This window comes from Rhincodon typus, chromosome 42 (genome assembly GCF_021869965.1).
Source record: "Rhincodon typus isolate 14 chromosome 42, sRhiTyp1.1, whole genome shotgun sequence".
NCBI classification, from domain to species: domain Eukaryota; kingdom Metazoa; phylum Chordata; class Chondrichthyes; order Orectolobiformes; family Rhincodontidae; genus Rhincodon; species Rhincodon typus.
In genome coordinates, this window is record NC_063373.1 from 8,552,347 (window position 1) to 8,565,659 (window position 13,313).

The 13,313-nt window shown below is 40.7% G+C and overlaps 1 protein-coding gene and 1 gene segment (V, D, J or C); both read left to right on the forward strand.

Moving 5' to 3' along the window:
* The first annotated feature begins 3,759 nt into the window (after nucleotides 1-3,759).
* LOC109921053 lies at nucleotides 3,760-4,137 on the forward strand. The segment is given in 1 exon segment: nucleotides 3,760-4,137. A coding segment is annotated over 1 exon segment (378 nt).
* Nucleotides 4,138-7,565: 3,428 nt separating this feature from the next.
* LOC125487581 (thyrotropin-releasing hormone receptor-like) lies at nucleotides 7,566-12,551 on the forward strand. The gene is made up of 2 exons (XM_048619392.1): nucleotides 7,566-7,635; nucleotides 11,641-12,551. The coding sequence occupies exons 1-2, from the start codon at nucleotides 7,566-7,568 to the stop codon at nucleotides 12,549-12,551; spliced, it is 981 nt and encodes a 326-aa protein (XP_048475349.1).
* The last annotated feature ends 762 nt before the right edge of the window (nucleotides 12,552-13,313 follow it).

Consider the following 13,313-nt stretch of genomic DNA (forward strand, 5'->3'; position numbering starts at 1 on the left):
TTTCTGCAGATGCTGGAGTCTGTATTGAAAACAAAAATGCTGGAGATAACAACGGGTCAGGCAGCATCCATGGAGAGAAAGCAAGCTAACTTTCGAGTCTAGATGATTCTTCATCAGAGCTGAAGAGCTCAAAACGGTCGAAAACTGTTTCGGTTCTAGAGAAAAATGCTCCAGAAGTACGATCTGGTTTGATGTGTTTCCGCACATACTGATCAAAAAACGTTTTTTTTTAAAAAAAATCTTATTGCAAACACAGTTTTAATGAGTCAACTTATCAGTCCTGAAGAAGGGTAATACCCGAAACATTAACTGCTCCTTTCCTCCAGATGCTGCCTGGCCTGCTGTGTTCTTCCAGCCTGGATCTCCCTCAACATTAAATACACCGCCCATGAATCAGCATTTAAAAGAACATCTTGACCTTTACTTTTGTGTGGATTGTCATTCAGAGTAGAAACTATTAGCACCTCTTACAATTGTCACGTTGATTACTGATGACAAGATCTCAATTTGACAACGTTCCTAACACTGTAGTCGCAACCAATAATGTTATAATTTATATCTGATAAACCTCATAAAAGTTGAAGATTAACCACAACATTCAAAATAGATACGTTTAAGAAAATGTACTAGGAGTCGGCTTCCTGTGAAGACTCGGCGATGTTTTACATAGAACATAGAACATAGAACATTACAGCGCAGTACAGGCCCTTCGGCCCTCGATGTTGCGCCGACCTGTGAAACCAATCTGAAGCCCATCTAACCTAAACTATTCCATTATCATCCATATGTTTATCCAATGACCATTTAAATGCCCTTAAAGTGGGCGAGTCTACTATTTTTGCAGGCAGGGCATTCCACGCCCTTACTAAATTTTAAATGATAATAGTTTGTCTTTCTCTACGAATGGTCAGAAAGCAGATACTCATAAGCTATTAGTGCAGCTTGCTTTCCAGCTTTACATCAACATATTGTTTTAGCCCTCGATTTTAAAATAGACATTGGATCAATCACCATTAACCTCTGGAATGTAAACGAAAATGCTAGGTTATTTTTGCAATACTATTCCCTTTCTCCAAATGCGGATACTGAGGCACATGATCCGATTCTATAACTCTAATTGGACTTTTTCTTTTGTTTCCGGTGTTATAAACAAGCGAATCAGGGGAGCAGCTCTCCCCTTTTATTGATACTGATTAAATTATTCTGTTAACTCTGCGGCAACACTTCAATTGAATTTGTACAGGGTGTTAATGCGAAAGATGCAATTGGATTTCAAATGGATATTAGTATTTATTATTCCCGTCAGATTCATGATATGTAAGTATTTAGATTAATAGACAAGTGAATTAAATTAATAGTTAATTGATAGTCACTGATAGTTCAAATATACGCCTTCTTCAGTCCTCCTGCTGGAATAATCATATTTGTAATGATACTTTTCAATGAGTAAGAAGCGTTGTGTATCGAATTCGATGTTATTTCGTTAATTTAAAGAGAACAGCAAGTGTGAAGATGTAGGGAGGAAATTCGTGGATCAAGTTAGTAGATTTTTTTTAAATGAACAAATGAAGCTGCAGTCTGGGCAAAAGTGAAGGCAATCAGGATTGTTTTCGTTGGAGTTCAGACAAATGAGAAGGTGTTTGACGGAGACTTATAAAATTCCAACAGGACTGGAGAGGGTAGATGCAGGGAGGGTGTTCCCGATGGTGGGTGTGTCCGGAACCAGGGGTCACAGGCCGAGGATTCGGGGTAGACGATTTAGGATGAAGATGAGAAACTTTTCTTCACCCAAAGAGCGGTGAGCCTGTGGAATCCATTACCACAGGAAGTAGTTGATGCCGTAGCATTGAATGTATTCAAGGGGCGACTAGATTTAGCACTTGGGGCGAATGGGATCAAAGGTTATGGGGAGAAAGCAGGATTAGGCTACTGAGTTGGACGATCAGCGATGATGGTGAAGGATGGCGGAACAGGCTCGAAGGGCCGAATGGCCTCATCCTGCTCCTATCTTCTATGTTTCCATGTTTCTGAAGAGAAACGAAGAAGCCTAAAAGCATAAACTCGCAATAAGAGTAGAGTGGTACAAAATGCAATCAAAATAACAAATGAAGCGTGTGTCTTTATATCAAGAGGGCGGACATACGTCCAAAGATGTGCAGATTAGGTGGATTGGGCATGTTAAATTGTCCGCTGTGTCCAGGGATGTGCAAGCGAGGTGGATTAGCCATGGGAAGTGCGGGATCGCAGGGATAGGGAGTGTCTGAGTTGGATGTTCTTCAGAGGGTCGGTGCAGACTCAGTGGGCCGAATAGCCTCTTTCTGCACTGTAGGGATTCTATGATTCTATGAAGTAGTGAACGTCAAACCTTACTTGTGTGGAGCCATTTGAGCAATATTTTTACTACCTTGTTGAATTCTGTGCACCACACTCCAGCAATCCATTTGTTTTTTGCGCAACACAAATCATCAAAACAATAATGGGAATAGAATGTTAATTTATGGGCAGAAAGGCACGCAAAGGATGATGAATTGTGGACTCTCTCACTACTAAAGTGCCTTTGATTCGGGAATAACGGGGATGTTATGTACAGTGGTTTAGGATGTGCAGAACAGAAACAGGCAAATCATCTAAAAAGAGAAATTGCGGAGCTGATTATGTTAAACAGGACTTCCCACTCAAATTTCTTCAGCTATCTTGCATTTACCCTAACTCTTCAGGCCTCCCGCATAATTTGAAACACCTTCTTTGTATTGATTTTACGAAACTGTACAGTAATCAGAAGACATTCCATTGTAAACTCTCAGCCTTCTCCAGAAGAGAGACATATGCAGTTGCACATTTCGGTTCCGTCTAAACTCAAGTCATGTGAGATTTCTGAAGCAGGGTCCCGACCCGAAACGTCAGCTTTCCTGCCTCTCTGATGCTGCCTGGGCTGCTGTGTTCCTCCAACTCCACACTGTGTTATCTCTGACTCCAGCATCGGCAGTTCTTACTATCTCTGAGTAAAAACAGCAGTGTCTTTATTGAAAGCAGAACTGTTTACAAAGCTGCAACGTTTTACATCCTCGCTTCAGTACAAGAGCCCTGCTTTTCAGTTACTTTCCAATAGATATATCCGGAGTTCTTTGTTTGGCTGAGAGTGATCTTGATAAGCTGCATCGTCACTTTCCACATAACCATACATTAAGATTCCTTTGTTCTTTGCCCTCTTAAGATTGATATTTTTCAAGGAGCATGTGATCTCTGTACACTTAAAAACGAACTTACATCAGTTCATACTGATAAATATTGAAAATAATTTGAATTATATTTTTTAAAGTCTGGAATTAAGAGTCTAATGATAACCATGAATCCATTGTCGATTATCGGAAAATCCCATCTGGTTCATTAATATCCGTTAGGGAAGGCAACTGGCATCGTTACCTGGTCTGGAATATATGCCACTCCAGACTCATAGCAATGTGGTTGACTCTTAAGTGCCCTCTGGTCAATTAAGGATAGGCAATACATGCTGGCCTAATCAGCGACACCCTCAACTTGTGAATATTGTTTTTAAATTGCCAATTGTTGGCCCCTTTTATAAGATTATTAATCTCTGCATTTTGGCAAAGTTGTATCTTAGCTAAGAAAAGATACATCTCGGGATATTGCAGAGTGGGTGTGAGCTGCAAATCAACTGTGAATGAATTAAATTTGGAGCAGGTCTGAGAAGGTGGAAGTTACAAACACGCTCCTGTATTTCTGGGATATAAATGGAAAATGTCGCGAGTTTCGTTTTTGCTTTATCCGCCGATCACATTGTATATTACAGGTGAAGAGGTAGTTTTGCAATCGTTCCCATCTCAGACTCCGAGTGAACGGAAGACCGTATCAATACGCTGTCACGCAACTATCTCATTCTCTGCGGTATACTGGTTCGTGCAAGCTCCGAATCAGAGCCCAAAAATGTTGGTCATGGCGACGGGAAGCGAAACGGTGAATAATGGCAGATTTAGAGCTGTCAGTCGAAGTGAAGAGAAAAGCAGCTCTCTGATAATATCGAGCTTACATCTAACAGACACCGGAACCTACTTTTGTGCTTTACTCACAGTGTGGAAAGGAGCGACAGAGTCCGCACAAAAACCTCGTCTGCTATGAGTATTCTGTACTTTGAGTAAAATAACGAAATAAGTATAGTCGAAGTTTGGATATGGATAATGGAAATCGGGTGATATTCAATAGCCCTCTTTATGTCTGTCCAGACCAAACGTTATATCGATCCCGATGCAAATTAAAACCGGGCTATGTATAGATTGTCGTCAGTTCGTTACTGGATAATCTGTGCGTACGCCAATTATCAGCAGTTAACTGGTGTCGTTCCCCAGAACCTGCATTTGGGGCCTTAGGTTTTCACTGGATTTTTAAACGATACAGGAAAACTGCTCGAAGAAGGGAAGAGCATTTCAGCTACATCAAATGTACTCAGTTGTAATGCTGAGCCTTGTATTCTCTCTGGGGACGTTCCTGGGGAAATTATGCCCTGACTTTGGAAGCACTATAGTGCATTTAGACAAGTAAAGTGGCTCGTTTCATGTGAGTTTATACCGACTTGCATTTCAATACTTTTGGTTCAGTCAGTTGACCATGCATTTATTGAGATTTTTAAATAGAACATAGACCAGCACAGCACAGGAACGGACCCCCCGGCCCACGATGTTGTGCCAAACATGACGCCAAATTAAACTAAACCCTTCTGCCTGCCCTGGGTCCATACCCCTCCATATCTTGCATTTTCATGTGCTTATGTAAAAATACTTTAAACTTCCTATCGTATCTACCTCCACCACTGCCCCTGGCAGTGCTTTCCAGACTCCTACCACTCCCTGTATTAAAAAAAACTTGTCTCTCACATCTCCTTTGAACTTCCCTCCTTCATCTTAAATGCGTGCCCCTAGTATTAGAATAATAATGAAATGAAAGTTTGGATAGGACGCATGCAGAGTAACTGGCTCTTCGACACGGCAATGCAAAACAATGGGTAAGACAATAAGGTCATTCAGACATTATCTTTCTTTGGGAGGAAGACTTGTGAACATCTCAAATTATTTCGCCAGCAAAGACTGTGGTGGTATTATATAACTCCACTTGTCAATGTTAATATCAGTAGACACTTTTCATTTGTAACTTTGCAGTGTATTACTAAACAGAGTAATGGTTAGAATGCGAAGCATATGTATCACGATCAAGTCCATCAACTCATTTTGAAATTTCAAATCACCAGACCATTGGTAGTTTGGAAAGAGTTACAACCTACTATTGCTCACAACTGAATGAGAAATCTTCCCCATTTTATTCTGTAAAGTGCGATTTGGTTGCGTCATGAAGAGTAGCAGCAGTGCATTAGGGAGTTCTTACGATGGACAAGATGTGAAATCATGCTATCAACTGCTGTTCAGTTGAGATTCTGATAGAAATGCTTGGATAACCCATAGATAAAGAAGGTTTCCCTTTCTCTGTAACGGTCATGACTCTTTGAAACCTTCCTGAATAAGATGGTTAAAACAGTGTTCTTGAATATGTTAAAGAAAGAGAGAGACATATTCCTGACACGGAAGTGTTGAGTTTTATCGGGATTGAAGAAAATGTGGATAATCAGACCATCCATTATTTACTAAATGTTGGAGAAGGCTCGACCAGCCGGGTGGCGAACTTCTGCTCTAATTGGAATGTCTGTATGCATAAATGACAGTAGCCGCATTGAACGGAACAAAAAATTCTGTTGAAAATAATCCTACTAAATCGAATCCTGTCAACTCGAAAAATAAGTAAGCAGGACCGGACATGTACACTGGCGTTTAGCTGCTCTGTGATAGATTGATCACCGCTGAATGTGCTCGTTCTGAACTGATTAAGACTACATTGAATGTAATTGACCCGAACTGCGCGTTAAAAACGGAATAGACATTACCGAAGGCCAGACAGCATCAGAGAGGAGCGGGAAAACTGACGTTTCGAGAAGGGGTCCTGGCCCGAAACGTCAGCTTTCCTGCTCCTCTGATGCTGCCTGGCCTGCTGTGGTCATCCAGCTCCACACTGTGTTACCTCCAGCCCCGCCCCCCATTCCCACACATTGGTTGGAGGACCAGAGATAACATAGTGTGGAGCTGGAGAAACGCAGCAGGGACAGGCAGCATCAGAGGAGCAGGAAATTTGACGTCTTCAGAAATTCAGAAAAAAAAGGGTCCCGACCCGAAACGTCAACTTCCTTGCTCCTCTGATGCTGCCTGTTCCTGCTGCGTTCCTCCAGCTCCACACTGTGCTATCTCTGACTCCAGCATCGGCAGTTCTTACTGTCTCTGGACAATAGTGAACTTGCCTTTTCCACTGTAGGTGTAACTGTGCTGATTGCCGAAGTTCACAAGCAACATCAGATTTACTGGATCGAATCTATCCACACTGAAAGTAACCAAAGTTGGGCTCAATCTCGCTGATGCATGAAAGTGCTGTGAACTGGACCTGGATTTGGCCATACAGTACATACTACGATTAAACAAGACCTGACTATATATTTAGCCATGCTGAAGGCTAGACGGGTCAGGTGTATGGGAATCTTGACCGTATCGAAAGGAATGGGACTAATCTTATCTTGGAATAAACACACGGAATATTTCTACGCTGAACTCTACCAGTTTTTTTTTTACTGAATATACAGATGTTAAACAGAACATTTTGACACCGAACAGAACTGTTCTAAGCTGGACCTCTTCACACACTGCACACAAGCAATCCTTTACAGGAACCGCTCGCGTTGACCTGAGGGTGCCGCTGGTCTCAAAATGGCAACGACCTGACTAAGTTCGCTCTGAGGTACTTGGGAAGAAATGGACCTGGGCACAACAAAGATTACAAAGCTTCACTGGAATGTCCACACGGAATATAATTAATCAGACTGCACCGTGTGAAACAGGTTCAAATCCCCTCGCACGTGAGTAATGCTTACCCTGAACGAATAATGGCCATGAAGCGGTGGTGCAGTGTTGGACTTGGGGTGGACAAGGTCAGAAGTCACAAGACACCAGGTTGTAGTCCAACAGGTTTATTTGAAATCACAAGCTTTCGTCAGCGCTGCTCCTTCGTCGGATCGTCACACTCCACTGGACGAAGGAGCAGCGCTGCGAAAGCTTGTGTTTTGAAATAAACTTGTTGGACTATAACCTGGCGTCGTGTGACGTCTTGACCCTGACCGAATATTGATATGGAGTGACAAGTTGACTGCATTTTCTGTGGGGAGAAAAGAATCAGAGGTAAACTTTGGCCTGAAATTATACCCGTAATTTTTTTTTAAACTAGAGAAATATGACTGGGATCATTCTTCAGTCTGTGTGTATTTCACATCAGAGTCAGGTGAAACATGTGATTTTTGCCAAAATACGAACATCATCTCAGCAACAACTGCAATACTGTTGGCTACAATCAAAATAATGTAAAACATTGAACAAAGTAATTATCTCCCTGGAGCACGGAACCACATATAAATATCATCTTCCTTCAGTGAAATGCAGAGCCGATCAGAGCTTCTAATAGCGATGCACGCAATACTGACAGGTCCAGTGTTTAATGTTTATTATCCTGTCCTTGCAGCAATCGGAGTTCCTGGTAAATCATTGTAGTTAGTTTGTAGCTGCATGAAAAACGGGTCAGACAAATTAATTCTCTCACTATTTCTCTCACTATTTCTCCTCTTACAGGATAGTTTTATTTTCAACGTTTTTGGTATGAATTATTATTTTGTGATTTCTTCAGTTTGTTGACATAGGTTAGTGGTATCAGTGCTCTGTCTTCTCCCCGTTATCAAAATATGTCTTACAGTTCATTCATGGCTGAGCAAACATTTTATGTCCATAGTTAGTTGCCCTTGACAAGGTGGGTTCGAACTGGCTTCTTGAACCACTGCAACATATTTGCTATAGGTAGGTCCACAATGATGTGCGAAAGGGAGTTCCGGGGTTTTGACAGAGTAGCAATGAAGGAAAGTTGATATAATGGCTTGCAGAAGAACTGGGTGGTGGTGTTCCCTCATCCTCCTTCCTGGTATTTGTCGTGGGTTTGGAAGGAGCTGTCTAAGGAACCTCGGTAAATTTCTGCAGTGCATCTTGTAGCTGGTACGCACTGCTGATGCTGCACTTTCGTTGGAGACATACTGACGGTTTGTGGATCTGGTGCTTATCACGGAATCTTCATTATTTGCGGATGGTGCCAAGCTTCTTGAATGTTTTTGGAGCTGCACATTTCCGGGCTAATAGTCAGTCCTCCATAACACCCCTGACCTGTGACTTGTAAGTGTTGAATAGGTTTTTGGACAGTCAGGAGGTTGGTTATTCGTTGAATGATTCCAAAGCTCTTATGTGCTATTCTAGCTACAGCATTACTTTGCTAGTCTAGGTCGCTCGTCTTCAATGCAGAGTCTTGAGATAGTGGATCTATCTGGAGTCCATCCCTTTTGGCACAATGATGGCACTAACTTAGTACAGTGGATGGCATTTTGAATATAAGGACCAGACTTAATCGCTGTGCCATTGTCATTCCTACCCACACTGTTATGGTCAGATGTATATGCAACAGGCAGATTGGTGAGGAGAGATCAAATATGTTTCGCCCTCCCATTAGTTCCTTCCCAACTTGCTGCACACCCAGTTAAACAGCTATGTCATTTAGGACTCGACCAGCTCGGATGCTTTCGATCCACTCTTGGTGATGGATCTCAAAGTTCTTCACCCAAAGTACATTCCGTGCTCTTGCCATGCTCAGTGCTCTGCCCAAGTGGTGCTCAGCATGGAGAAGTACTGATTCTAAAACCAACAGGTGGAAGGTGGATGGATGTATTCTTCAGCAGTAAATTTCAATGCCTGGGTTAGAGCTGATGCACTGAAATGTCACGGGGTCTCCAATTAATGTTGATGACTCTCAGGGCAACTCTCTCCTAACTGTTTACTGCCATGCTACTACTTCTTCTGTATCTTGCCTTGCCAGCAGAACAGTGCATAACCAGGGAAGGATATTGGTGCAGTCTGAGACGTTGACTAGAAGTTATGGTTCCTTGATTATGATTGTGGAAAGCCACTGCTGAATAGTCCGTGAGACAGAACTCCAACATTTGAATTATCAACTAAATTTGCTTAAAAAGACCTTGCAGGGCAAAATCATTTAAGAGCCAATGATATTACATTCGATCTGGAGTTATGTGGAGGTCAGACCAGGTAATGTCTGCAGTTTTCCTTCCCTGAAGGACATTAATGAACCAGACATCTGTGTTGTTCACTCTCCTTTCTGACAATTGTTCAGTGGTTTCATTTGACTTTTAATTCCAGATCCTTATGAAATTCTTATTTGGCCATCTGCCACGGTGGGATCTGAACCTGTGTCTCCAGAATATTACCTGCAACTCTGGATTAATTTTCTACTGACAATACCACAAATGCACCCCTTTTTACAGCATTGCTTTTCGTGTGACCTCAAGTACTTGTCAACTTCATGGTATACAATATTCATTAGCCAGGTTCCATTTTATCACCTAATTATATAATTTCTCCTAGTTACTGGTATCACTGCAGAACATCAATGTATTTCTGATGCATTATTTGCAGAATAATGTGGGTAAATTAAGTTTTATTTATCACAGTGTTAAATGCGTTCCAGATTTTAGTTTGGAAACATCGATGGATGACTTTGAAGTAGTCATTACATTGCAAGTGTTGTTTGATTATGGATTTGACACTTATTCTCTAGTGAATTCTCACACCTCTATCTTGGTGCAAATCAAGGTCTATTGTCTTGTAGCCAGGATAAGTGTGAATAAATTATCACATTTCATTCATAATGTACATTTATTGCATTATCTATTTTGTTTGCAATTGAATATTTCAATCAATATTGATTTGCAGACCTAAACCATTCACTAATTCCCGCCTACATTTAATTACTGAACTTCATGAAGTAGGTTCTTGGGCAGCCACCTATTGGCAGGCATTTCAGGAATGTAACTGTGGCCATTTGTGCAATTGATCACGATTGTTCCAAACTCAAAGAGCATGGTGTTTCTCTTATCAGTATATAGCATTCAGTTGCTTTATTCTGCCTGTCCACTTTTGGGTTCACTGTTCCTCATTGTTCTATATTCACAACCACTGAATTAGGAAATTTCTTCTGTTCTAACCAGCTGGCAAAGCCTCAGACCATTCGAATGATGAATATGATTACCACATGGAGTGAAGATAATCTGCACCAGCAACACATTTTAATCTCTCTCAATATTTATTTTCATCAAATGTAGAAGCTTCTGATTTTCAATTATCCACAACCTGAGAAACATGATCATTGGTGCTTGTAGTGGAATATGATACGTATGAAGTGCTGCAATTTATGAGACACATTCTCCTAATCTGACTTACTCAGTTGCAATATCTACAAGGTATACAATTTAACTGTGGCAGGGGAAGGGGTGAGTGACGCTGGAACTGTATGAAACACTGGTATGTTCACATCTAGAGTATTGTATGCAGTCTGGAATCAATGTTATAGGAGGGATGTGATTACACTGAAAGAGGTGTAAAGAAGATTTACTAGGATGCTGCCTGGGCTGGAGTTTTAATTATGAAGAGAGATCGGACAGATGGGGTTGCTTTCCTTCAATTAAAGGACAAGATTGAAATGTGTAAAATCATGAGGGCATAGACAGGGTAAGTAGGAAGAAATTTTTCCCCTTGGTGGAGAGATAAATGACCGATGGGTTGGTGGTATAGATTTAAAAGAAGGAGATTTAGAGTGATCTGAATATTTTCATTCATTTGGTTGGTGGTTGGAATTTGGATCTTACTTCCTGTCACGGTGGTAGAGGCAGAACGTCTCATAAACATATAAGAAGTATTTAGATGTACACTTGTGATGCCAGGGCATAAAAGGCTGCGAGTGAAGTATTGGAAAATGTGATTGTTTATGACTAGTCCAAACTCAATGGGTGAGGGGCCTTTTTTGTTTTATAGACCTCAATGACTCTATAACTCGACAATGAAATGCTGTTGCATGGTCATGTGAAGAGTCTAGTCTCACCATTGCATTCCACAAAAAGAAAATTGCTTTGGCAATGTCCACAAACTAATCTTCCAGGTCCTCTCTCTACTGACAAATGTCTTGTAATTTTTGAGCCAGTTGACTATTGCTTGAAATGTGTAATTGATTATTGAAAGTATCAATTTAGATTGGGTTATCAGATATAGACTGTTTCCCTGTTAATTTCAATACTTATGATTAGTTTGTTACTTATCTCATTTAATGTCCACTTCATTGTTGTACTATTTTATTCCCATTTGAAATGTGCCCATTTCTTCTTTTCTGTCCTTGGGATCCCATTACATTACATTGCTACCTAATTAGCCCAGCTCATTTATAAAATGAATGAACACTTAAAATGGAAAACCAATTTAATCAAATCTAATGGATCATTTAAGGCTTATAACTAAACCTCAAACATTGAAGTTACACCAGAATTCTGTTGCATCTATAACTAAATTACAGGTAGAAGAAATCATTTGCCTGAATTCACTGTGGCCTTACTAACAGATTTGCTTCGTATCCTCTCTCCCCTTCTTTTTCCCTCTACTACAGCTAACTTGGTGGTGATTGTGATCCTGTCAAAAAGAAGATGTGGTCTCTCTAGATGCATCAATTGTTATCTGGTGTCCATCGCGGTGGCAGATCTCTTGGTAGTGGTTACAGTTGTAATACTAAACAGGACTGCTGGAATTTATTTTCCATTCAGTTTCCTATCTATCACACCAATGTGCAGTCTACGTTCTGCCTTAAATTATGCAGCCCTTGACGCTACTGCCTGGTTAACAGTCGCTTTCACATTTGACCGATTTGTGGCCATTTCTTGCCACAAGTTAAAAATAACATATTGCACTGAGAAGATGGCAGCATGGATCATAGCAATTATCTCTGCTGTGGCCTGTGTAAAAAATGCCTTCTTGTATTTTCAATATGAACCGATGTACATGATTAATAACACACCCTGGTTCTGCAGCATAAAAATAATTGTTTATACGTCACCTGCATGGGCTGCAAATGACTGGATTGCATTTATTTTGACACCTCTACTTCCATTTATTCTGATTATACTTCTCAATGCTCTGACAGTTAGCCACATCCTAGCGGCCAATAGGTCCCGCAAGAGAATCCGGTTCCGGAGCAATGCAGAGAGTCAGAGTGATCGAGAGATGGTAAAGCGGAGGAAGTCCATTGTCTTACTCTTCACTATCTCGGGTAGTTTTGTCCTGTTATATTTATTATGTTTTATATGGATCCCATATGTCCGATTTGCAAATGTCATTTACACTTCAGTTTCCAATTTCAGCAATTCTACATTTATCATCCAAGAAACTGGATTTATGCTTCAGTTATTAAGTTCCTGCATCAACCCCTTTATTTATGCTGGCACCCAGAGTAAATTCAGAACAGAGTTACAAAATGGGTTGAAGTATCCAATGAACCTCTTCATTAAAGTATTTAAAATATGAAAAGTAGCATCATTTAACATAACATTTATATTGTCCTATGTCCTTTTCCATCTTATGTCACACATAGATCTCTTTCACTCGATATTCTATTTCATGTGACAATTTAAAAACAAATAAGGAACTCTGCATTAAAAAATAAATCAAGAACTATTCTCATTTAGTTTCTAGCACTACTGAATTTTGTTTACTTTCACCTAATGCCTTTCCTATGAGTTCAAGGATGCAAATTGTGTGGGGTGAGAAAGGAGTAATCATTGGGAGTCACTGAAAAGGATCAAAGTAATTGTATATTCTTATTTCCTGACACAAGACAGACTCCTGGAATAGTACATGACCTGGACGGCCTATACCATGATACACAGCTATGTACAGTCCCTTGGTGCTGAACCGGGTGTTAGGGCATTTGCAGCCGTGATGATGCCTCTAGAGGTATGTCATCATTCTCATGTGGCTATTTACCCATAATTCCAACAGTTTTCTGAAGGAATGGCCATAGGTTTCGTGGTCCTTTCAAACTGCTCAAGTCAGTCTATGCTGCTCTCATTGGATTCTAACACTGTTACACTCCTATTGTGAAAACAACAAACAACGTGAGTGGATTCACTTGGGTGGAAGGTGCAGTGAAAGTTTCGTAGCTCACCCCGAGAACTGTATCCCCTCATCATGTATGGATAGATAGTTTCATCATTTTACTACTCTTGTTCGTCTCCTGAAGATGGTGAGCAGGGTAATACAACGCTGGGCAGAACTGTCAATAGCTCC